We start from the raw sequence: 24,065 nt of genomic DNA, 5'->3' as shown, positions 1-24,065 counted from the left end.
CTGGCATATTAATCAAAGATGTAAGTTTTGCAAGAGCGTTTGCAAATTGATTCTCCTCACGAGGTAGGTGTAGATAAGTGACTTGATCGAAGAATTGGGCGACTTGATTAATCCTGGCCTGATAGGGTGCTAGACTTTCACTTCGAATTTTCCAAGATCCCGTAATTTGGTTTATGATCAAGGACGAGTCTCCGTGGACTCTAAGATGGATACCTAAACTTACTGCTACTTGTAGACCAATGAGGCAAGCTTCAAATTCTGCTGTGTTATTTGTCACCTCGAAGTCGAGTTTGACAGAAAGTGGTGTGTGCTCGCCTTCAGGAGAAATGAGCAACACTCATATTCCAAATCCTCTTAAATTTGATGCTCCATCAAAATAAAGGTCCCAGGAGTCTACACTAGTTTGTAATATGTCCTCATCTGGGAACGGCCACATGTCTATTGCTTGGGTGTCATTGATAGGATTGTCTGCGAAGAACTCGGCAACGGCACGTCCCTTTATGACATTCAGAGGTACGTATTTGAGATCGAACTCTGAGAGCATTAGGGTCCATCTTGCCAATCGACCATTGAGAACGGGTTTCTCGAAGAGGTACTTGACAGGATCCATTTTGGAATACACTTTGTGATGTGACCATAATTAGAGCATATTTAGTCCCCGAATTAGCCTTGTTCCCATGCTTTTTAGTGCATATTTGGGTCATTTATTGTCTTTAGTTCTTTGTTTTGCATATTCTTTGAGGTTTTGATCCCTTGGTCGGAAAGGAGTGCAAACCTTGCATTTTCATGGCAAAATGAGGCTAAATTGATTGAATTCAATGACCAAGCATCAAGGAGAGACAAGATTAGAAGACCTTTGTACATACTATAGTAGATGGGCAATGATGAGAAAAGATCCTTGCATCCCCGAGGAAATCCCCAACGATTTTATGAAGAAAAAGGAAGAAAAGAAGAAGAAACAAGACTGCCTGACTATCCGTGTGGATTGCCTTGAATCCGCCCGTCCACCACGCCACAACCCGTGCGTCTTCACCCTCTGGACGCCCGGGCAAAAGCTCCAGAAGACGCCCGTCTTCTCCACAAGACGCCCGGGCAGAAACCACCAAATCCGCCCGTCCCGTGCTAAAGACGCCCGGATTCCCAGACAGTCCCATTTCGTCTTCTTCAAGCTTCAAGGAAGGATGCACATATTTTTCCTAGAGACCGGAGTCTTCCCAAAAAGACCGGCGTTTCCTCAACAAGGGACTTAATCATCATTTAATCCCTTAGTTAACCCTAATTCATGTACCTAATCTCTACTATATATACCCCACTTGTAAATAATCAAAAATGGAAGAAAGTTTTAGAGTAGAGAGCCTCCACATTAGAAATTCCTCTTAGATTAGATTAGGAATAGATTAGAATAGATTACTCCTTAATCTTTCCACAAATCTCTCCTTAATTATTGTTCAAGTTTGTTACTTTTGGGTAATTGAAGATTATTGGGTTATTATTGGAGGATTGACAACCCTTCATCAATCAATCAAGTTTCTTCTATTATTCTTTACTTTATTATTTGGACCATCTCAAGTTTGGTATAATTCCTGTACTCTTTAATCTTTATTGTTCATTTCTTCATTCTATTATCATGTTTATACTTGTTGTGATGATTGACACCATTAATGACATGTCTCCCATGATAATGAGTGAGTAGTCTTTTAGCTAGGATTAGTGGGTAATTAGGGGAAACCAACATGGGATTGATTCATGCTTAATCTAATATGTTTTCATGATTAAATTGCTTGCTTGTTGTGATGTCAACTTTATGCACATGTTATGTTTGATGAAATGCTAAGCCTATGAATCCTTGCATTTTTACCATCTCTTATCTACTCAACTTGACTTGTAAGATATAAACCAACTCGAGTCTTGTTAGACCATGCATAGAAGTTGATTAGGAGGAAAGTAAGTCGACTTGTAGGTGTTGTACAATCTAATCGATTCGGCTCCGGGACCCAACTCTTCCTAAGAACCGTAAGACATAAACCAACTAGGTTCCTTTACAACATTAATTGCTTGCAACTTTGTAAACATGTTTGTATGGTCAACTCCCATGAATCCTCCATGACCCCATGATATCCTAGCACTTTTAATCATTTGTTTACATCCTTCCTTTTATTGCTTGTTTTACTTTATTGCTTGTTTTAGTCTAGAACACAACTACAAACCCAAACAAATTGTAACACTAGCATAAATTAAGATAGATAGACTTAGAACCCAAAGCACACCGTCCCATGGATCGACCTCGACTTACCACTAACTAGTTGTTTGTTGAGTATTATAAATGTGTTTGATTGGATGTGACCCGACGACATCACCCACGTCAAAATGGCGCCGTTGCCGGGGATGGTGCTATGTGATTAAGTTCTTACTTGTTTGTCTATTTTAAATTGTGCTTTCACCTTGAGGAACTTTTTCCTCAAGGATTGTTCTTACCATTTTTTGTGTAGTTTCCATTGCTTGTAGTTGTTTCCTTGTCTTAGCTATGATGACCCAAGACTTCGTACATGGAGTATGTGGTGGATCTTTTGAGTATGACTATGGGTATGGGGAGTTTGAGGAGCAAGTCAACACAAACCTACCTTACTACTCATACAATGAAAATCCTAACTACTACCCCAAATTTTCCCACCAAAATCACCACATCCAATATCCACAACAACCACCCACCCAATACCCACTTCACAATGAATTCCAAATGCCACAATACAACCACTTTTACACTTACCCACAACAAGAACATGAGCCCATTCAAAATGTGATTCTCCAAATGATGGGAGCTCAACAAAACTTCTTCAAACAAATGCTAGAAGAGAGCCAAAAAAGGGACAATGTTCTCCAAGGCATTGTTACCCAAGGTGAGGAGTTGGAGATTCAAATTGCCCAAATAAAGGAAGCCCAAATAACTACTACTTACCATTCCTTAGACCATGAGTGCGAGTTTGAAGAAGTTACCTTTGATGAGAAGTGGGAAGAGCCAATCTCTTTGGGCTCTTGTGAGTATGAAAGTGTAATATTTGATGAGGAAGATATGAGGTTGAGTAAGCCAAATACTCTTAGCCTTTGTGAGTATGAGGGTATGTCCTTTGATGTGAATATTGAGATGGTGGAGGAAGAATTAATGAAGAAGAATGAAGCCCCCATTTATGATTCTTATGGAGATAGCGACGATGACAAGCCTATGGAAGAAGCTTGTGCGGAATATGTGTCTTGCAAGGACTTATGGAATGAAGAAGAGGAATGGAGTTGTGATATTGCCTCACTTGAGGACCCCATCCTTGAGAAGTTTGAGGTATGCTTCCACGAGGAAGATGAATGTCTCTTTCCTATTGGCCATGAAGACCTTTTCGCACCCACCATGGAACCTATGATTGTTAGATATGATATGGTGGACCTTCTCCAAAAGGTCAAAACATCATATAAAGGGTACTTGGTGGAGAAGCTCAAGAACAAAATTGCAAATGAACGTGCTTGTGGAGGTTTGGCACCCACAATCTCAACTCCTAAGGTATCCGATCATCAATGTTATGAGAATTCTCCTTCTACCTTGGATTGAATAATCAAAGTGCTATCATCATCACCAAAATTGAAGAAGAAGTTGGTGAGTGGAAGTCTCCGGACGAATATGAGCCATACTTCATACCTAGTGTTGACGAGAATCATGGGCTTATGGGTTTGAGGCATTGGGAAAGCTCTAGTGCCAAGGACAAGGTGAAAGAAAGGATATATGACAAAGTTCCTTGGCCAAATTTCATGTTCAAATGGAGCAACCCATACTTGTGCTTATTTGGAGCTTGTTCACAAGCTTTTGATCTCCTATTAAGAGCCTTGAGCTCTATGGACAAAAATTTTTACAAAGTGAACTAGTTTGGTGGAGTCCTATCTCAAACCACCATTTGTAAGATATCCTTTCCTTTAACTTTGCATTACATTTACACTTGCATTTAGTTATATACATATACATTTAACTTGCATTTGTATTATATTTCATATTGCATTTACATTAGTTAGTTCATATTGTATAGTTGCATTGTAATATATCTCACATAATTCATGTAGATAGTTGCATATAGATTAGAATTCATGCATAGTTACTAATGGCCAAACCTATTCATTTCTACACTAGAAATAGTGTTTAAATCGGTTTGGGGAGGTTTGATCATAGGTGACCATAGTTTACTAGAAATCATGCATCATATAATATAGTTTAGATTGGATTCATTTGTTATATATGTCATATAGAATTGCATTTAGTTAGAGCATGCATTCATTCATATCATATCATTGCATTTGTACTTTATTTCCATAAAATCAAAAATCCAAAAACATGTTTTCATTTTTATTCCTACTCCTACATGTACATTGAGGACAATGTCCAAAATAAAGTGGGGGATGGGAATTTATATTCCAAAAATGCATAAAAATTGAAAAATTTTGAAAAATCACAAAAATATGTCTTTCAATTTCATAAAAACAAAACCCATAAAAATTTGAAAAATTGAAAAATCCAAAAACATGTTCATTTACTTTGTAGTGTAGTCTTGTATATATTGTTTTGTATATATTGTGTTTGTTCTATCTTTGTTCACATTGATCGACTACGCCACACCCGAGACATGAGGATATTGAAGACCGCATGGTATGATCTTTCCAATCTCCTTTTTCCTCTTTATGTTAATGACTATGTGGCTTTATTTTGATTGATGCGGTAAAAACAATGTGAACCTAGGACTTGCATTTAGTTTATATGTCATATTAGTTGGTAGAATCATATGCATTAAGATGTTTATATGTTAGTTGCATCATGGCATGTAGTTTGCATGTTAGAAAAATTTTGTGAAACCGTCTACTTGGGAAGCTTGACAAGTGTATATAGGCCCTAGTAGATGCTTTTTCTTCTTAAGACTTTGTTTGTTAGAATACTTGTAAGACACCCAAGGATGTGTCATGCTAGTATCCTTTGACCCATGGATTAAGGCCTAGTCAAGAGTACCTTGTGGTGTGATAACTCCTTGGCTACCGTTTATTCCAAGGTGACCCTTGAAACCATGCATCCATCCATCATCCATGTTCTACCACATTTTTGTCATCAAAGGGAATGGGCACAAAAAGAAATCAATTTGAGTTCAAAGAAACGAAAAGAAAGTGAAAGAAAGTTTGCAAAAATGCATCAAATGAAAAGAGGAGCAAAAATAGAACTCCTACCCTTCAAATATGAGGCACCCTCACTACATATGGGGTGACTTTGAAAATGATCAAAAAGAAATGCAAAAAGTTGTCAAGTGTTGAAAAAGCCAAAAAATCAAAAGAAATGACAAAAAGAAAGTGTTCTCAAATGTTATATGCCACAAGAAATTGGGGGGAAAAACAAACAACAAAGCAAACTCCCAAAATGAAACTCAAATATCTATCGATCCCTTTATCCATCGTATCCATTTTTGTGCATGGTAGAGAGGGGACGACCCTTCTTCTTGTCTAGGCAAGAAGGGGAGTTCCGCGATCCTCCAGTGTTTCTAACACCATAGGGAGTCTACTCTTGACAAAAGCATTTAACGATTGAGGACAAAGGTACCCTAGCTTGACACAACTTGGAAGTGATTTATTGGTATCCTTCTAGGCTTAGTAGTTTGAAGAAATTGTATCTATGAAGCAGTGTGTACCCTTGAATTGCTTCCCTTTTAGATAATTTCCGCCACTTAGATGAGGAAAGTGGCTATTCTTTTGTAGATGCATCCATTACTTGATTTTGTGTGCTTAATGTTTGGATATGTCGCCATTTTGGCAAGACCCACCTTGCCTTGCAAGAAGGCATCCTACCTCATGGTTGTCTTGTTGTGAGTTGAAGGGGCGGAGTGAGACCCGCTAATTGTCTCATATCGGTTATATTAGTAGGTTAGTTTAAATAAAGGTCTAGTTTTTGTCACCTCTTTACTCGGGACGAGCAAAGGTTCGGTTTGGGGATAGTTGATGTGACCATAATTAGAGCATATTTAGTCCCCGAATTAGCCTTGTTCCCATGCTTTTTAGTGCATATTTGGGTCATTTATTGTCTTTAGTTCTTTGTTTTGCATATTCTTTGAGGTTTTGATCCCTTGGTAGGAAAGGAGTGCAAACCTTGCATTTTCATGGCAAAATGAGGCTAAATTGATTGAATTCAATGACCAAGCATCAAGGAGAGACAAGATTAGAAGACCTTTGTACATACTATAGTAGATGGGCAATGATGAGAAAAGATCCTTGCATCCCCGAGGAAATCCCCAAGGATTTTATGAAGAAAAAGGAAGAAAAGAAGAAGAAACAAGACTGCCTGACAATCCGTGCGGATTGCCTTGAATCCGCCCGTCCACCACGCCACAACCCGTGCGTCTTCACCCTCTGGACGCCCGGGCAAAAGCTCCAGAAGACGCCCGTCTTCTCCACAAGACGCCCGGGCAGAAACCACCAAATCCGCCCGTCCCGTGCTAAAGACGCCCGGATTCCCAGACAGTCCCATTTCGTCTTCTTCAAGCTTCAAAGAAGGATGCACATCTTTTTCCTAGAGACCGGAGTCTTCCCAAAAAGACCGGCGTTTCCTCAACAAGGGACTTAATCGTCATTTAAGCCCTTAGTTAACCCTAATTCATGTACCTAATCTCTACTATATATACCCCACTTGTAAATAATCAAAAAAGGAAGAAAGTTTTAGAGTAGAGAGCCTCCACATTAGAAATTCCTCTTAGATTAGATTAGGAATAGATTAGAATAGATTACTCCTTAATCTTTCCACAAATCTCTCCTTAATTATTGTTCAAGTTTGTTACTTTTGGGTAATTGAAGATTATTGGGTTATTATTGGAGGATTGACAACCCTTCATCAATCAATCAAGTTTCTTCTATTATTCTTTACTTTATTATTTGGACCATCTCAAGTTTGGTATAATTCCTTTACTCTTTAATCTTTATTGTTCATTTCTTCATTCTATTATCATGTTTATACTTGTTGTGATGATTGACACCATTAATGACATGTCTCCCATGATAATGAGTGAGTAGTCTTTTAGCTAGGATTAATGGGTAATTAGGGGAAACCAACATGGGATTGATTCATGCTTAAACTAATATGTTTTCATGATTAAATTGCTTGCTTGTTGTGATGTCAACTTTATGCACATGTTATGTTTGATGAAATGCTAAGCCTATGAATCCTTGCATTTTTACCATCTCTTATCTACTCAACTTGACTTGTAAGATATAAACCAACTCGAGTCTTGTTAGACCATGCATAGAAGTTGATTAGGAGGAAAGTAAGTCGACTTGTAGGTGTTGTACAATCTAATCGATTCGGCTCCGGGACCCAACTCTTCCTAAGAACCGTAAGACATAAACCAACTCGGTTCCTTTACAACATTAATTGCTTGCAACTTTGTAAACATGTTTGTATGGTCAACTCCCATGAATCCCCCATGACCCCATGATATCCTAGCACTTTTAATCATTTGTTTACATCCTTCCTTTTATTGCTTGTTTTACTTTATTGCTTGTTTTAGTCTAGAACACAACTACAAACCCAAACAAATTGTGACACTAGCATAAATTGAGATAGATAGACTTAGAACCCAAAGCACACCGTCCCATGGATCGACCTCGACTTACCACTAACTAGTTGTTTGTTGAGTATTATAAATGTGTTTGATTGGATGTGACCCGACGACATCACCCACATCACTTTGACAGAGTAGCTATACATGTAGTGGTGTAGCTTCTTTGTTGCCCACACAAGAGCGAGGCATGTCTTTTCGAGAGGTGTATACTTACACTCGTATTTTATGAACTTCTTACTAAGGTAGTAGATAGCTCTTTCTTCTTTTCCAATAATTTGTGCAAGCATAGCCCCCATGGCTGTTCCAGTTACTGTGAGATATAAACCAAGAGGTTGATCTCGTTGGGGAGGCATTAGCATTGGTGGTTTGGCTAGTATCTCCTTGATCCTGTCAAACGCCATTTGACAGTCGTCGTCCCATATGGTATGATCTGTTTTCTTGAGCTTTTTGAAAATGGGTTCGCAGATCATAGTAAGCTTCGATATGAATCGGCTTATATACTGTACTTTGCCTAGAAACCCTCTAACCTCCTTCTCTGTTTGGGGTTGTGGAATTTCGATTAAAGCTTTGATCTTGGATGGATCAATTTCTTTTCCTCTCTGGCTGACAACGTATCCCAGAAGCTTGTCTGACGTTACCCCGAATGCACATTTCTGAGGGTTGAGTCTCATGTTTTACTTGCGCAATCTTAGGAAGAATTTGCGAAGGTTATCAATATGCCCTTTCCTGTCCTTGGACTTAACGATCATATCATCGACGTACATTTCTACTTATTTATGCACCATGTCATGAAGCAAGGTGGTTGCAGTTCGTTGATATGTAGCTCCCGCATTGATGAGCCCAAATGGCATAACTGTATAACAATAGGTGCCCCATTGAGTAACAAAAGCTGTCTTATGCATGTCTTCTATGGTCATTTTGATCTGATTATACCCTGCATACCCGTCCATGAAGGATAACAATGCGTGATCTGTTTTATTATCTACCAATATGTCGATGTGTGGTAGAGGGAAGTCGTCTTTTGGACTTGCTTTATTTAAGTCCCTGAAATCAACACAAACTCGGATTCGCCCATCCTTTTTGGGTATGGGGACTATGTGAGCCACCCAGTCTGAATACTCAGAAACTTTGATGAACTCGGCTTTGAATTGTTTATCGACTTCTTCTTTGATCTTAAGAGCCCATTCGGTCCTCATCCTACGAAGCTTCTATTTTATAGGTTTGAAACCTGGTTTGATTGGAATTCGATGTTCTGCAATATCCCTGTTGATTCCTCGCATGTCCTTGTAAGACCAAGCGAAAACGTCTTTGAACTCGTGTAGGATGTCGATGAAACTGGCCCTCTCAGTTGGGTTTAGGGTCGTCCCTATCCTAAGTTCTTGGGGTTCTAGTTCGGTTCCTACATTGATGGGTTCGGTGTTCTCTATAATTGGTGCCCCTTCCCCTCTTGTAATATTTCTTTAACTATATAGGGAGGTAAATCGATTGAGTCTGGGTCAGGATCATCCTCATTATCATCGTAAATAGAATTGCATTCAGAATAACACAAAGAGTAAGCAGAATCTAATTTATTCGTATTAAATTTTGAAAAGAGTTGAAACAAAGAAGCCATCTGTTCTGTAGTCAGTGGCGGTAGAGGGACGGCTGCTGGGACATTTCCCAAGCTACTGTTACTACTCGATGCTATTCTAGGACAAACAAGGGGATGGGGAGTGACGACAGGAGGAGACTCTTTAGCGACTTCTCTAGACTCAGACTCTGATTCCGACTCCGACTCCGACTCTGACTCGAATTCGTTGTCTTCGGGATCTCCTTTGAACATCTCTCCTTCTCCAGTGGTGACTTTGAAGAGCTTTCCTTGGTTGTTAGTCCACTTGATAGACTTTCTCCATCCTTTCTGATGATTTGAACTGGTTTCGGTGATCAATGCTGTGGGGTTGAAATGGTCATCTTGAAGTATCATGGTAATGATCTCATCCTATGCCGCTCTGATGAATCGGTCCTCTCCAAACAGAAGGCTAACAGCCTGCTCGTCTAAACAAGGTGTTTAGCGAGTTTTGACAGTAGGAACCATTTCTGAAGGGATGAAGTAGCAATCGTGGAAGACCTTGATTCCAGCTAGTTGCATTCCCTTATAGTGCCAAGGTTCGGGAAACCCGTGGAAGTATTCCTGACTCCCCTCTCTAACGAAATATCCATTTAGAGTAGGGAGGTAGGATCGCATTTGGATTCCTTTGTTCTTACGGTTCTAAAACTGAGTGAGCTTCTCTAAAGCTTCTTCTTTCGTGGGTTTGTATCTCAATCCTAATGGTATCCTTTGAGAGTTCCCTTCTTCGTAAGGTGCGAAGGTATTTTTCTTGGGAGGATTCAATAGCATTCCCGAGAAGTATCCCTGGGACTTGAGTATGTGGTTGACCACTAAATTGGAATATGGATTGAAGTATAGAGGTGCCAGTTCATTCTCTACAAGGTTTATGCTCTGAAAGCCCCCAAGCTCATATACTGGATCTGTGACTACTTGGTTGCTTGACAGTTTTTCTATTACGGCCTTGATAGGTGATGAAGTGATCGTTACTATTTTGCCATCTAGAGGAATCTTAATCTTCTGGTGCAAGGTGGATGTTACTGCTTTGGAAGCGTGAATCCAAGGCCTTCCCAGAAGTATATTGAATGATGCTTCGATATCCACTATTTGAAAATTAACCTTTCGCTCAATCGGCCCTGTGGCTATAGTGAGGTTGATTAGCCCTACTACTTTACGTCGTGTTCCATCGTATGCTCGAACACCTTGGTTGGTAGGAGTCCAATATGATTCTTTCATGCCTAGCTTTTATGTTGTCTTTAATGGTATGACGTTGACTGCAGAACCATCATCCACTAAAGTCATTGGTACGTTCTTCTTTAAGCATGTGACTGTAATGTATAGAGCAAGGTTATGACTGGCGCCAAAGGGAGGCAAATCTTCATCTGAAAAAGTAACTGGGTTACTTAGTCTAACTGAATCTTAGAAGACCAAGTTGACTACGTCGTCAGGCGTAGAGTTGTGCGCTACATTCAATTTAGCCAATGCTTGCAGTAAAGCTCGACGGCGGGGAATGAACTAGCGACTAGTTGCCAGACTGAAAGATCAACCTTTGTCTTCTGTAGTTGTTTCAGCAAGTGATCAGTAGATGTATCTTCGCCATCGTTTGGCATGATGACATTGGTGTTAGTAACTGGACCATTAGTTGTAGGACTGTTCTGAGAGACATTTTGATATGGACGCCCTGAACGAGTAAGGTGGTCTATATCTTGATCTTCACTAGTCTTGACTATATCCTCACTAGCTTTGACAAGGTAGTGTTCTGTGAGGTAGTCATCTTCATCGTCGTCGGCCCATATTCCATTGACAATATTAAGCTCTCTCAATCTAATGATTTCAGCTTCCAGACTGATTATTTGCTCAACTAGGTTGTCAACTACTGCGATCACCTCTTGCATTGTGGACCCTTTAGATAGACTTGGGTTAGTGACACATTTTCCCTAGGTATGGTGTCGGGATTACGTAGAGATGCTACTACAGCTTCCAACTCTGAAACTTGCCTACTTACACTCCTTGCCCATGCGATGAAATTGGCAATGGTAGGAGTAACGGTGGAATATCTCTCTTCTTCTTCTATAGCATGAATCTCATCTTCGATTGGAGAAATGAGATGTGAACAATCCAAGGTGGATTCTTCATCTGTAATCATCAGAACTCCAAGAGGATTCTGAGTATTGTTAGGCTTACCTCCATGAGGTAGGTAAACAACCATCTTCGATCATATCCCGAAGGACATGTTTCAGTTTAAAGCATTTCTCTGTATCGTGTCCCTTGCCTCTATGATATTCGCAGTATGAATTCTCATCCCCAAAACTTGGATCTCTTTTCTGAGTCAGGTGTAGGTCCTATGGGTTGGAGCTTACCTTGTTTCATCAATCTCTTCAGAGCATTGGAGTATGTATCACCGATGTTTGTGAACTTCCTTTGTGGGTTATTCTTCTTAGATGATTCGACAAGGTTAACCTCATCAGTCTTGCTAGTAGAGCCATAAGAACGACTCGTCGAGCCTTGATATCCACGACCTACCGTCTTGGACAAGAGTCCTTTACGGATGTCGTCTTCAATTCTTGTCCCTAGTATGGTCAAATCTTTGAAAGACTTTATGTTTTGGTATCTCAAGTGGTTTGCGTAAATAGGTCTCAGGTTATCCACAAACTTTTCCACAAGAGTGGCCTCGTCTGGACGTTCAACAAGTTGTGTGCTAGTCTTCCTCCACCTACTTAGGAAGTCGGTGAAGCCTTCTTTTTCATTTTGGGTAAGAACCTCTAAAGTACGCATGTTGACTTGGATTTCAGCATTATCCACGTATTGTTTAGCGAACTCAATTGCGGCATCATCCCAAGTGGCAATCTTCTTGTGCTCCAAAGAGTAGAACCATTGCTTAGGAATAGTGTCAAGAGATGAAGGAAAGATCCTTAAGAACATCTCAGGTTTGATGCCTTTGATAGACATGTAGTCTTTGAAAGCACGAATGTGGTTCAAAGGGTTTTCATGCCCCTTGAACTTTGGGATATCAGTCATGTTGAAGTTGGTTGGCAATTGAGCATTCACGGCCTCATACTTGCGATTATTCTCCCTGTAGATGTCATCTCCCTTGAGGTACATTAGTTGCTCCTTCAAGTATTGGAGTCGCTTTTCAGCTTCAGTAGGACCTATTGGAGGGTTGGTTTCTTATTGTCCAACAAAGGGTGGAAGGTTATCATGCACGATCTCGTTAGGAATATCATTTTCTACAGGAGGGAGTCTAGTTTCTACAGCAACGATTCGGCCTTCAATAGCGTTGAGGCGAGCATAAGCTTGGTCTTGGCTTGTTTGGAGACAGACGGGCGCAGCTAGGATTTGATCATTACCATTTTTGGGTTTATCACTAACACTTGTGTGACTACTTCCAGACATCTTGGAAACTGGATAAGAGATCGACGACGAATCAAAACACGATCGACCATTCTAGCACACTTAGTCAAAGAAAAGACTCAACTTGTGAAGTAGGAGTGTGCCACTGTGTTAAGTGAGGTTTGAAAATGACAAAGTTTTGAAATGTTTGTCCTAAGCAACTGTAGTGTAGTTGTAGGAGTGTTGACTCAAAGTGATGTTTTGAAATGGGTTTTGAGGCCCGAATTTTGACTGGAGATTTGGACAGAGTTTCGACTCATTTTGCGCTAATTTCGGCCATTTTTGAAAATGTTTACATTTTGAAAAGGGTTTTATTTTACAAAATTTCGCCATAGTTTTATTTAAAAAATGGTGATCACATATGATATAAGCATTCATACAGGCATTATAACGGTATGCTGAGTGCATTTATAAGGGTTTTGACTTAAAAGGTGGGTTGCCATACCAAGCGATCAAACCCTGGTCTGTGGAGAGGTCCGTGCCAAACATGAGTAAAGCCGGTTCCTAGTCCATTTCCTCGAGTAGTGAAAGCCCTTGATACAAAAAGGAGTATGCACCACAGTATGGTTGACGTTAATCACTATCTATCCTTAGGCCCATATAAGAATTTGGACCGTCCAGACGGGACGATTGGACGAATGGGTTGGGTTGGGCCTAGGAAGGCCGAATAAAACGACCTAAGAAGGTCGAGTAATGAAAACCGACAACTGTCTCGTATAAACTATTCCCTAACCTTGTTCAAGTTTCACCCTTGGCAACACGTAAGTGTATACTCCCCAGCGGAGTCGCCAAACTACGGACATGGGTCACGGGGGCGCTTGGGACAAGCGTTTGCATTTGTGGAGTCGCCACCAATTTTTATGGGAAATTGGAACCGTTCGAATACCTCGTGTCATGTCAAGACACAAAGTAGTGACATGAGCACTAAGAACTCGTTACCCTTAGCATTCTATATCTAGAATGACTCTCGTGGATGTCAATGAATACGGATGTTCACAGAGATCTGGAGTAAGGGGTGAGGGTACGTATTAGGAAGTCCTTTTACTGAACACCTAATCCCGCCCGCCTCGATAGCGGCCTCTACTAATGATTAGGGAAATCGTTCATAGTCGATATGTTGTCGATTATATGCATGCAATGCAACATCCAACATTTTAATCCTAGCATGTGAGAATTAACTAAGTCGGTGAACAAATAATTAGCACTTATTAGTGTCGAGTTAGGGTTTAGAATTGATTACATGTGAAAAACGAATAAACATCCATAATAAATACAATAAATAACGATAATGAAAACTACAATAAATTACAATGATATGAATGATTTACGTCAAAAATATACTTAAGACGGACAATTTGAGAAAATGAAAGGAAAATAAAATAAGGTAAATAAGGGCAGAAAATATGGACAGATTAGAGGTGATATTACGACTAATAGTCAATTAATTACGTAACTAAGGAATTAGGTCAAAGCAAGAACGGAAATTCAGAGACAGAAATCACCCCGGAACAGGCGCAGTATTGCTGCGTCCCTTGGAAGAGGCGCAGTGGTCACTGCGTCTGTTCCTGAAGTGAGTTTTGGCTGTGAAGTCAGAACTGCGAGTTGTTAATATTCATTGGTATGTTTAATGATTGATTATCGATATTTGACTCGGATGAAAGTGATTTAACATGTTAATTACATATGAAATTATCATAAAAACGATTAAAACGGAATAAAATGGGTTAAAACGAATTATGAACGAATTAAAACGAATTATGAAAACGGAAACGAGTTGGAAGAACTAGACAAACTGGAAATAAACGGTGAAAACATGTACAAAGGACGAATCTCAGAAACTTGATATGAATGAATCGAGTCTCTAAAATCAGGATTTGATTTAATGGCGAAAACCCGCAAATATCGATTATAAGGGATTTAAACCGTAAATAAAACACGATAATTATTAAGAATATGTTAAAAGATTGTTATGTATGAAGGAGAAGGAAGAAAAAAAGAAAGAAAACAAAAAGGAACGGAATAACAGAGAACCGAGAAAGAAGAAGAAAAGCAGGATCTGCGTCAGCCACTGGAATAGGCGCAGCAGATGCTGCAACTCTTCAAAGAGGCGCAGCAGTTGCCGTGTTTCTTCTCGACGTTTGCCCACTGTTAATCCATAAAAACAGTTTAATAAAAGGGTTTTAGAAATCGGTTTTAGGCATGCTTTTGACGTAAAACTTACATTAATTAGTACAATAAATAAAATATAATAAAAAAAGATGGGACTTACACCCTCAGACTTACATGTTTGACGAAACGAGATTAACTAAGTTAACGTATAGTGATTGCTCGACTCGAATGTATGTAGAAAGTGCCCTCGTTAGAGGATTTAGATTAAATTGATTGATGTGTAGTGGTCAAATTGGTCGGTCATGCAACGTGACTGGTACTCGGAATGATCTGCGCTTACGTGGTCGATTGATCAAGCAAGTAGGCGTCGAATGCTTAGAGCACGGTCTTAGAATGCAAAGGGAGAAGAGAAGGACGGACACTCGCGTGAAAAATATGTGGAACGAAGTTCCCTATTTATACTAAAAAATATGGAGAGTTATAGAATGACTCAAACTTTGGAAACAAATCCCGGAAAAAATCTGAAACAGGCATAAATGAGCTAGGGAAGAGGTGCAGCAGCTGCTGCGATCCTTCGAAGAGGCGCAACATCTGATGCGTCATTTCCCCAGTGGTTTCCTCCCGCGGAAGAAAGAATTCCGCGTTTTTTTTTAGGGAATTGCGGTGGATCTCAACTTCCTTATTCTTTAAAATAAGATTTTCGGGATATATTTTACCAAAATATATAAAATTAATTTATGGAATAAATATCCGGAATATTCTAGGACATTCCGACTCGGCATTTTAAACGGTTTCTTAAAAAATGAAGCGGTTTTTGACCCGGACTCCAAATGAACTCTAATTACTGTCAAAACGACCGTAATGGCGCGTAGATGATGACCAAGGGGTAGACACAAGTATTTGAGCTATCACTTGACGATAAACTTACGAATTGTCATAAATCGTTCCGCGTACCAAACATGCGGCCCAATCATCACTGGGTAGTTGGCGGGAGGTGCAGAAATGAGGTATCTACACTAGGTTGTTAGAAACGAGATTATTATGAATTGATTGTTAAATTGCTTTCTATTGTTGCTCAATTATTGTTCTACTTCTAATTAGTTGATTACTGATTAGAATTGATTAATTAGTATCGCATAAACTAGGATTATCACCGACAGGGTTAAGACTAGTATAGGCCACGATAATTGAATTAGACCGACTTAATGATAGCGATTGCATGTTAAGTTAGATCTAAAAGACATATTAGAATCGATTGATCTTATGACTTTCAACAATATAAATTGCTCAATCAATTAATTAAATCCTACCCTTTGATGACTATCTAGTGAACCCGAATCCCTAGACTCTTTAATATTATTGTTATCCATCTTTTATTTACTTTGCAATTAGCTGTTAGAAACCAAATCAAGAAACCCCCACAATTGGTTACCTTAAGACACTCTAAACATCAACAAACTAGATAATCACCGCCTCCTTGTGGATTCGACCCTGACTTACCGCTAGCTATCTTGTTAGTAGTAGTATAGGATTTACTTTGATTAAGGCCAACAACTGAAAATAACCTTATCATTGGAGGTTTGTTATCATAATTTGTGGAGCCGGAGATCACTCGGTCCTGATTACTAGTTGTGGCTTGTGGCTTGTGACCACTTTTCAAATAACCCCTAGATGGCTATATGTAGTCTTGTTGAAAACTCTTCAAGCAAAACTTTAACTTATCTAAAACTTAAGATGCTTTTTCTTTTTTTGGGAAACTCCGAAGGTTCACTAGATTAACGATAAATCAAAAAGTACAGCACTGTTTGCAATCGGGGGCAACACCTCCGACCACACAAATCTACCTACAACTTTAGGTGACGGATGAGCTAACACATACACCACAGAATTGTTAACTCTACTAGTATGCATCCAAACAACAGAAATAAACGAATTATATAAAACAAAAATATCATCTAAAACCAACGAGAAAATGCTTCTTCCTTTGGCCTTCGACTTCAAAGTTTCAATAACAGCCAAGCAGTCACTTTCAAAAACGATCTTAGTATGTTCGTTCCGCAACAGCCTCCGCAACATGAGGCTCCCATGTCTGCTCGTGCACAATCGTCATCCTCCAAGCCACCTTCCCCGGTCCCATCACGGCACACTGCTCCCAGCCCCACACCCTCTCCTTCCTTACCCCCGCATCCACATTGACCTTCACGTAATCCCTCAATGGTGCAAACCATCCCCCACTCCCACCGGTCCCTTCCCTTCGCACCACAAACTTCTCATGGACGAAACCCCCTCCTTCTATCTCCTCTACAATATTAGTGGCTCGTCTAATGACACGCCATGGTTCCACACGCATAGCTTCGAAAATGACCTTGTTCCTATGCTCCCATAAGACCCAACACCCCACCATAAACTTCCCATGTTCCCGCAGTCCGAACTCCCTCCAACATGTTTCAACCCACCCCCGCATATCCCGACCCTCAACATCGGTCACTTGTTCCAGCTCAAGCCCCTCCCAAAACCGTCGTGCAAGCCAGCAGTCTCTAAACAAATGAAGACTCGATTCAAGAGAGGAATTACATAAAGAACAAAAAGAAAACTCACCTCGAACTCAAGTAGCAATGTTCGCTCTTGTCGGCAAAGCTTCACTGCACAGTTGCCAAAAGAAAAGCTACACACGGGGCCACACCGGGACTTTCCAGAGCCTATTCCAAAGCCAACATTTCATATCCCAATCCGACATCCCACCCAACTCCATCATATCTCCCTCCCCATCCAGCATCTAATAAGCCGACTTCATTGTATAAACGTCATCCCTTTCCATACTCCAATACCATTCATCACTAGGGCGGTTCGAACTCACTCAAATATTGCTTATACACTCCCTTTCGAAAGGTAAAAACAAGGTACTAAGAAGTGTGTCATTCCACCCTCCATCATTCTCCAACAATTCGGCCGCCAACATATCAGCATGCCTTTGAGCTCGCGGCGATATAACACGACTCATCTGGGTGTCTGGTATCCAAGCATCGTGCCAAACGTGGATAGACCTTTCCCAATTCGCCTTCTCAACCCATATCCAATAACCCTCATAGCCTCGAGAATACCCCTCCAAGTATAAATTAGGTTATTACCCATCGTAGCTGACATAAAATCACCATTAGAAAAATACTTGGAACGCATAACTCGGGCCCACAAACCTTCCGTTTCTATCACGAGACGCCATGCTTGTTTTATGTGAAGAGCAAGGTTAAAAAGACGAAAATACCTAAAGCCCATCCCTCCCATTCCTTTTGGTTGACACAATTTCCTCCAAGCCACCCAACTTATTCCTCTTTTACCAACCTCATGACTTCACCAGAAACGAGAAACCATCGAACTAAGCTCATCACAAAAAATTGCAGGAATCCTAAACATACTCATAACATAGGTAAGGAGAGAATTGGCAACCCCCTTTAACAGAACCTCCTTATTGCCAACCCTAGACAAAATCTTCCTGCGCCAGCCGTTTGCTGAGCTTATCTCGAATAATATCCGTCGACACTTTTTTAGATCGACCAACCACCGTAGGTAGAACCAGGTAACGCGCTTGCTCCTCTACCTCAACAACACCTAATCTAGTGGCCAGATTAGTGCGTTTTACAATTGGCACCCTTTGCTAAATGACACAGTAGTTTTGTCAAGATTCACTAATTGGCCCAAAGCAGTTTCATACATACGCAATATATTATTAATAACATGTGCTTCTTTTACTGTGGCTTTGGCAAAAAATATGCTATCATCCACAAAAAGTAAATGAGAAATCGGAGGAGCTCCATTCGAAACTCTTATCCCATGTAGAGAATTCGACTCCACCGCCCGTCTCAAGAGATGAGATAAAACTTCCGCAGAAAGAATAAACAAATAAGGAGATAACGGATCACCTTGACGCAAACCCCGGGTCGGTCTGAAGGCATGAGACAGCTTCCCATTAATTAAGACCGAGAATGACACTGTAGAAACGCAATCCATGACACTGTCAATCCATGCTCTGTCAAATCCCATCATTGCAAATCGCTCTAAAAAAGCCCATTCGACCCTATCATAGGCCTTAGTCATGTCCAGCTTAAGGACAATGTATCCCTCCGTATTTCTCGAATTTTTCATAAAGTGGAATATTTCAAAAACAATTAAAATATTATCCGAGATGGCCCTTCCTAGAGTAAAAGCGCCCTGATTCTCCAACACAATCTCACTAAAGAACTACTTCAGCCGATTAGCTAAGACTTTCGACACCAGCTTATATGCCATATCACACAAACTAATGGGTCTAAAATCACGAATTTTGTCCGGGACTTTCTTTTTTGGAATCAACACCATATTCGTTTTATTAAGCTCCCGTGATGACTTTTCTCCTCGTAGAATAGCCAGAACCGTACGGATCACCTCCGAGCCGATATCCTTCCAATAAGTTTGATAAAATAAGTCATTCATACCATCCGGTCCCAAAGCCTTCATAGGATGCATTTGATTCAGCGCTTCGACCACCTCATCCTCACAATATTCCTATCTCAAGATATCGTTCATGGCCCCGTGACCCGCATCCATAGTTTTAGATAAGATTAACTCGTCTAGGCTAAACGAAATGATAGAGGATCCGAACTCAAACTTAAAGACGGTTTTAGATAAGATTATAGTCCTACTAAGCTCAAATCTAGCCAAAACGAATGGATAGAGGCGGGAAAAGATCATCTCCATTACTTTTCCATTTTCGCCTCACAAAAATTATTCTTCCGAACTCAAACTTAAGACGGTTTTAGACAAGATTAACTCGTTGTCTAATTGTTTGATAGCTTTTCAAGTCAAGGATTAGTAAGTCAATGGTTTCCTGATTATCTGAACTAAGGAATAAGAATAGTTCACCTGTAGTTATCAAATTAAAATACAAAGGAATAGTGTGTATTATTTGATATTTTCTGAAGTATTTTGGAGGTGTTAAATACTTCCAGAACGCGCAAATGGCAGTATTTAATGAATGTACTTGGTATACTAATTCTATTAGGAAGATTCTTATAGTTAATTCTGGTTTAAGATGGGTATATCTGTCTTGAATTTCAAACGGGTCAAATAGGATAGCCAAGACAAAAGGAGAATGTTTAGTCCTAGGGACTAGCAAACAGCTTGTCTCATCTATCAAGTAAGGTTGTATGTGACCCGTTGTTATCTTAAGCCAGATATGTCCGTCTTAAAAGAGACCGTTGCTTTACACTATTTTGGTGAAGGAGTTAAAACAGAGATACAAATAACTTTGGGTGGATGGGGAAGGGATTTCACAATGAACTTAAATCATAATTACAGAGTACTAATTTATGCTAACAAAATGATTTTCCGTATTAATCCCCTCGCTCCACCATTGCCTATTTAGTCATGACTAAGAATTACATTGTCAATGGTTAATAATTGCATACAAAGTCATTGGGTTTTCTAGAGTCTTTGTTCAATAGTTGTATACTAAGTAGTGAAGCATGATGTTGAAAAGTATTAGTCAATAATCATTCAGAATTACCAAGTCAAATATGTTCACTTATTTGAATAATCCATTATTAGTTGATCAATGCAATAAAACTAGCAATAATCCATATCAATCCAGCTATAATCCTATTACTGCTGTAAAAGCCTGTAAAACCGCCATCTGCCCTTAATTCTCACCATCACTTAGGTAATAGGTTCGCATCTTTAAGATATAATGGCGGTCCTTGGAACCGTGCTCAGTGTTGCTCAAACACTCTTGGCAGCACTGGATAATTCTGCCCTCAGGCAGGCAAACTCCATTTGGAGTTATAAGTCTCACCTTGATGACCTCAAAAACACTGTCGAAAGTGTTAAGAATGTACTTCTTGATGCAGAGGGAAAGGAAGAGCTCTCACATGAGGCGCTTAGCTATATCGAGAAGCTCAAGGATGCAGTTTATGACGCTGATGACCTGTTTGATGAATTTGTCAGTCTTGCTGAGCAGGATCAACAGCTCAAGGTTGGTAAACTCTCTAAAAAGGTACAGACGTTCTTTTCTTCTAGAAATTTTGTCAAAGTTGCGTTCACGATGTCAGCAGATAGATGTCAAGAAAATTCGGAGAAAGTTGGATAAAATTGCTGATAATCATAGTAAATTTGGATTAAACATTGATAACAAACCCATACGGAAACGAAGAAAGGAAACGTGTTCTTATGTGTATGCGCCTAATGTTATTGGTAGGGAAGCTGACGCGAATGCAGTTGTAGATGTGATACTAGACACTGATTGCGAAATTATTAGTATAGTAGGGGTAGGAGGTATAGGGAAAACCACTCTAGCACAACTTGTATACAATCACGAGAAAGTTGTAGACGAGTTTGCCTTAAAGTTGTGGATGTGTATCTCTGATCAAGATGGAAATGAATTCGATGTGAAAATAATTCTTTGTAAGATTCTAGAGTTAGTCACTGGTGATAAGTTTGATGATGAATGGAATGGTCACTAGAGAGAGTGCAAACCAAACCACTTTTTGTGAGAAATTTAAGGGGAAAAAGTATCTGCTAGTTTTAGATGATTTGTGGAACGAGAGTCGTAGAAAGTGGACAGAGTTGGATCAATTCTTAAAAGTAGGTGATCCTGAAAGTAGGATTGTTGTGACCACCCGTTCGTTTGAAACAGCAAGATCCGTAGGAAACGGATATACATACCCTCTACAAGGTTTGTCTGATGAACACTCATGGAGTTTGTTTAAGTTAACAACCTTTGATCTAGAGCCTGAAAAAGTTTACCCACCTGATTTTGTTGAAATTGGCAAGAAAATAGTTCGAAAATGTGCTAACGTTCCTCTAGTCGTAAAAGTGATAGGAAGTCTCTTGTATGGTCAAGACAGAAGTAAGTGGGAATCATTTCAACACAGCAAGTTGAGCAAAATTCGTGAGAGCGACTCGGAGATAATGTCAGTTCTGATGCTTAGTTATTATAATCTTGCATCGTCTTTGAAAAGTTGCTTTAGCTATTGTGCAATATTCCCAAAAGATGAAGTCATTGATAAAGAGAGGTTGAAACTCCATTGGATGGCGCTTGGATACATAGTTCCTTTTGATGAATGTCAAAGCCTAGAAGATGCTGCTGAGGAGTATTTTCAGATTTTGTTGCGAAGATGTTTCTTTCAAGTTTCGAAAAAAGATAAATATGGTGAAGGTGCCTCATTTGTGATCCACGATCTCATGCACGATGTCGCTGAACACGTAGCAATGAATGAGATCTTCACGACAAACAATATGGGAAGTCAAATTCGCCATCTATTTTCTGCTGGTCGGAGCTGCACTAGAAGCTCTTTTCCTAAGAGTAAGATCCGTTCATGTTATAAGGCAATTCGAGTTCAATCATCTTTAGTAGATACTCTGGTAGCAAACTGGATTGGCTTAATGGCATTGACCTTGAAGTTGGGAGATTCCAGCAATTTACCCGAGTCAATTGGTAATTTGTCACATTTAAGATTTCTCGCTCTTTCAAACAATGCAGATCTTGAAATGCTTCCTGATTCAATTACAAAGTTACATAATCTGCAGACTTTGTATTTGAAAAAATGCTATGCTTTGAAAGAGTTGCCAAAAGAATTAAACAAGTTGGTAAAGCTTAGGCACTTGCATATAATGGACTGCAGGTTAACTTGTATGCCTCCGGGAATGGATAAGCTGACTAGTTTGTGCAAGCTATCAAAATTTGTAGTGTCCGATGAAAGTGCACGTGGCATGCACCGCGTTGGCCAGTTGAAAGAATTAAGCGGCCTTCGAGAGCTTAGGGGTAACCTTGAGATACAGATCTGTAAAAATGTGAGAGCAAGTTCTCCTAATGACTGGGGTAGTAGTTTGGGGGGAGCTGAACATCTGAATGCAGTGAGCATTACGTTTCCTAATACATTTATGATACGAAGATTTCCGAATACAGTTACATATGATGACCAAAGAGTTAAGAACGATGAAGCTGTGATTGAAAATCTGCAGCTACATCCTAATCTCAGGGAGTTAGAGGTGTGCCATTACTCTGGTACCAAACTTCCTATGTGGGGACGGTTAGTTCATAACTTGGAAAGCTTTCTTCCTAACCTTATCAAAATCAAATTAGATTATTGCCACCAATTGCAGCAGCTCCCGCCGTTGAGAAAACTGCAGTATCTCAAGTCTTTGGAACTTTGCTATTTGATGAATTTGGAGTACATTGACAGTACGAGCTACGATACAACTAATACTGTTGCAGGAGCCTCTGGATCAGGGTCGTCGTCAAGTGTGGAAGAATTATCATTCTTCCCCTCTCTCGAATTTCTTGAATTAAAGTGTTTAAATTTGAAAGGTTGGTGGAGCAGGGTGGGGTTTACTGATAGACAACCTCCGTTCCGTCATCTCTCTACCTTGGAGATTTACAAATGCTTTAACCTGACATCATTCCCTCCGTGTCCAAGCCTAGAAAGTCTGGTATTGGATGATGTCAATGATACGCTGAAGATCACAACGGGCGAGGATCATTCATCTGTACCTGTGCCATTAAGATGTGATAATCATCCAGCAATGTTAATGCGCTCAGATACAAGTACTGATCTCAAATTGACAGTGTGGTTAAACAACCTTAACACACTGCCCATAGGACGTGTCACTACAGTCACTTTATCTGGTGGTGCAGGAATGGAGACTTTATCACAAGCACAGGATGTACTTAAGAGCTGTTGTTCTACCCTGAAAAGCCTTAGATTTAGCAAATGTGAACTGAGGAGTCTGACTGAAGGGTTAGAGCATCTCACAGCATTAGAGTCACTTGTATTAGTATCCTGCCTGAAACTAAAACTACAAGAAGACGATGACATGCCTTGGAAAGCCCTTCATCAGAACCTCCGTTCCTTGAAATTAAGACATGTAGGATACTCCGGAAAGACTTTTCCCTCAGGTTTCCGACACTTGACCTCCCTCCAAAACCTGGAGATTCAAGGGTTCAGCTGTTTGGAATCCCTTCCAGAGTGGATTAGCTGTTTATCAGCTCTACAATCCCTCGACATCAGTTATTGCTCCAAATTCAGATCATTTCCATATTCAGTGCAGAGCCTCACCTCCCTCCAGAAACTTGACATAGTGCGCTGTCCAGCCCTAATGGAGACACTTCAAGATCCAAGCGGGGAGGAGCAGCTCAAAATTCAGCACATCCCTCACTTTTCCATCATTTAGGCTTTGTTTGGATAGAGGAAGTTAGCGGGAAAGGGAGGAGAGAAATTTGGAGCGAGACATGGGGTACCTTATTAGACTATCACTATTGACAGGCACAAGTTTCTTGAGTAGCCGCTCCACCACACTCTACTGCCAGGCTTGCCTATGCCTTATTGGCAGTG

The 24,065-nt window shown here is 40.1% G+C and overlaps 1 protein-coding gene across 1 annotated transcript; it reads left to right on the top strand.

Annotated features, from left to right (window-relative positions):
- The first annotated feature begins 20,422 nt into the window (after positions 1–20,422).
- On the top strand, positions 20,423–23,904 carry LOC141620656 (putative disease resistance protein RGA1). The gene is made up of 3 exons (XM_074437469.1): positions 20,423–20,728; positions 20,787–21,148; positions 21,195–23,904. Exons 1-3 carry the CDS (start codon positions 20,423–20,425, stop codon positions 23,902–23,904), a joined length of 3,378 nt encoding a protein of 1,125 aa, XP_074293570.1.
- Positions 23,905–24,065: the final 161 nt, after the last annotated feature.

The sequence above is a fragment of the Silene latifolia genome, chromosome X (genome assembly GCF_048544455.1).
Source record: "Silene latifolia isolate original U9 population chromosome X, ASM4854445v1, whole genome shotgun sequence".
NCBI classification, from domain to species: Eukaryota; Viridiplantae; Streptophyta; class Magnoliopsida; order Caryophyllales; family Caryophyllaceae; genus Silene; species Silene latifolia.
This window is presented reverse-complemented; position numbering and strand designations above follow the sequence as displayed.

What these genes read in the sequence shown, in the direction of transcription:
- LOC141620656 (XM_074437469.1), top strand. Translation starts at nt 20,423, where the DNA reads ATGGCGGTCCTTGGAACCGTGCTCAGTGTTGCTCAAACACTCTTGGCA. An exon ending in TTGGTAAACTCTCTAAAAAG is followed by an intron (nt 20,729 to 20,786) that starts GTACAGACGTTC and finishes CGATGTCAGCAG; the next exon opens with ATAGATGTCAAGAAAATTCG. An exon ending in ATTCTTTGTAAGATTCTAGA is followed by an intron (nt 21,149 to 21,194) that starts GTTAGTCACTGG and finishes AATGGTCACTAG; the next exon opens with AGAGAGTGCAAACCAAACCA.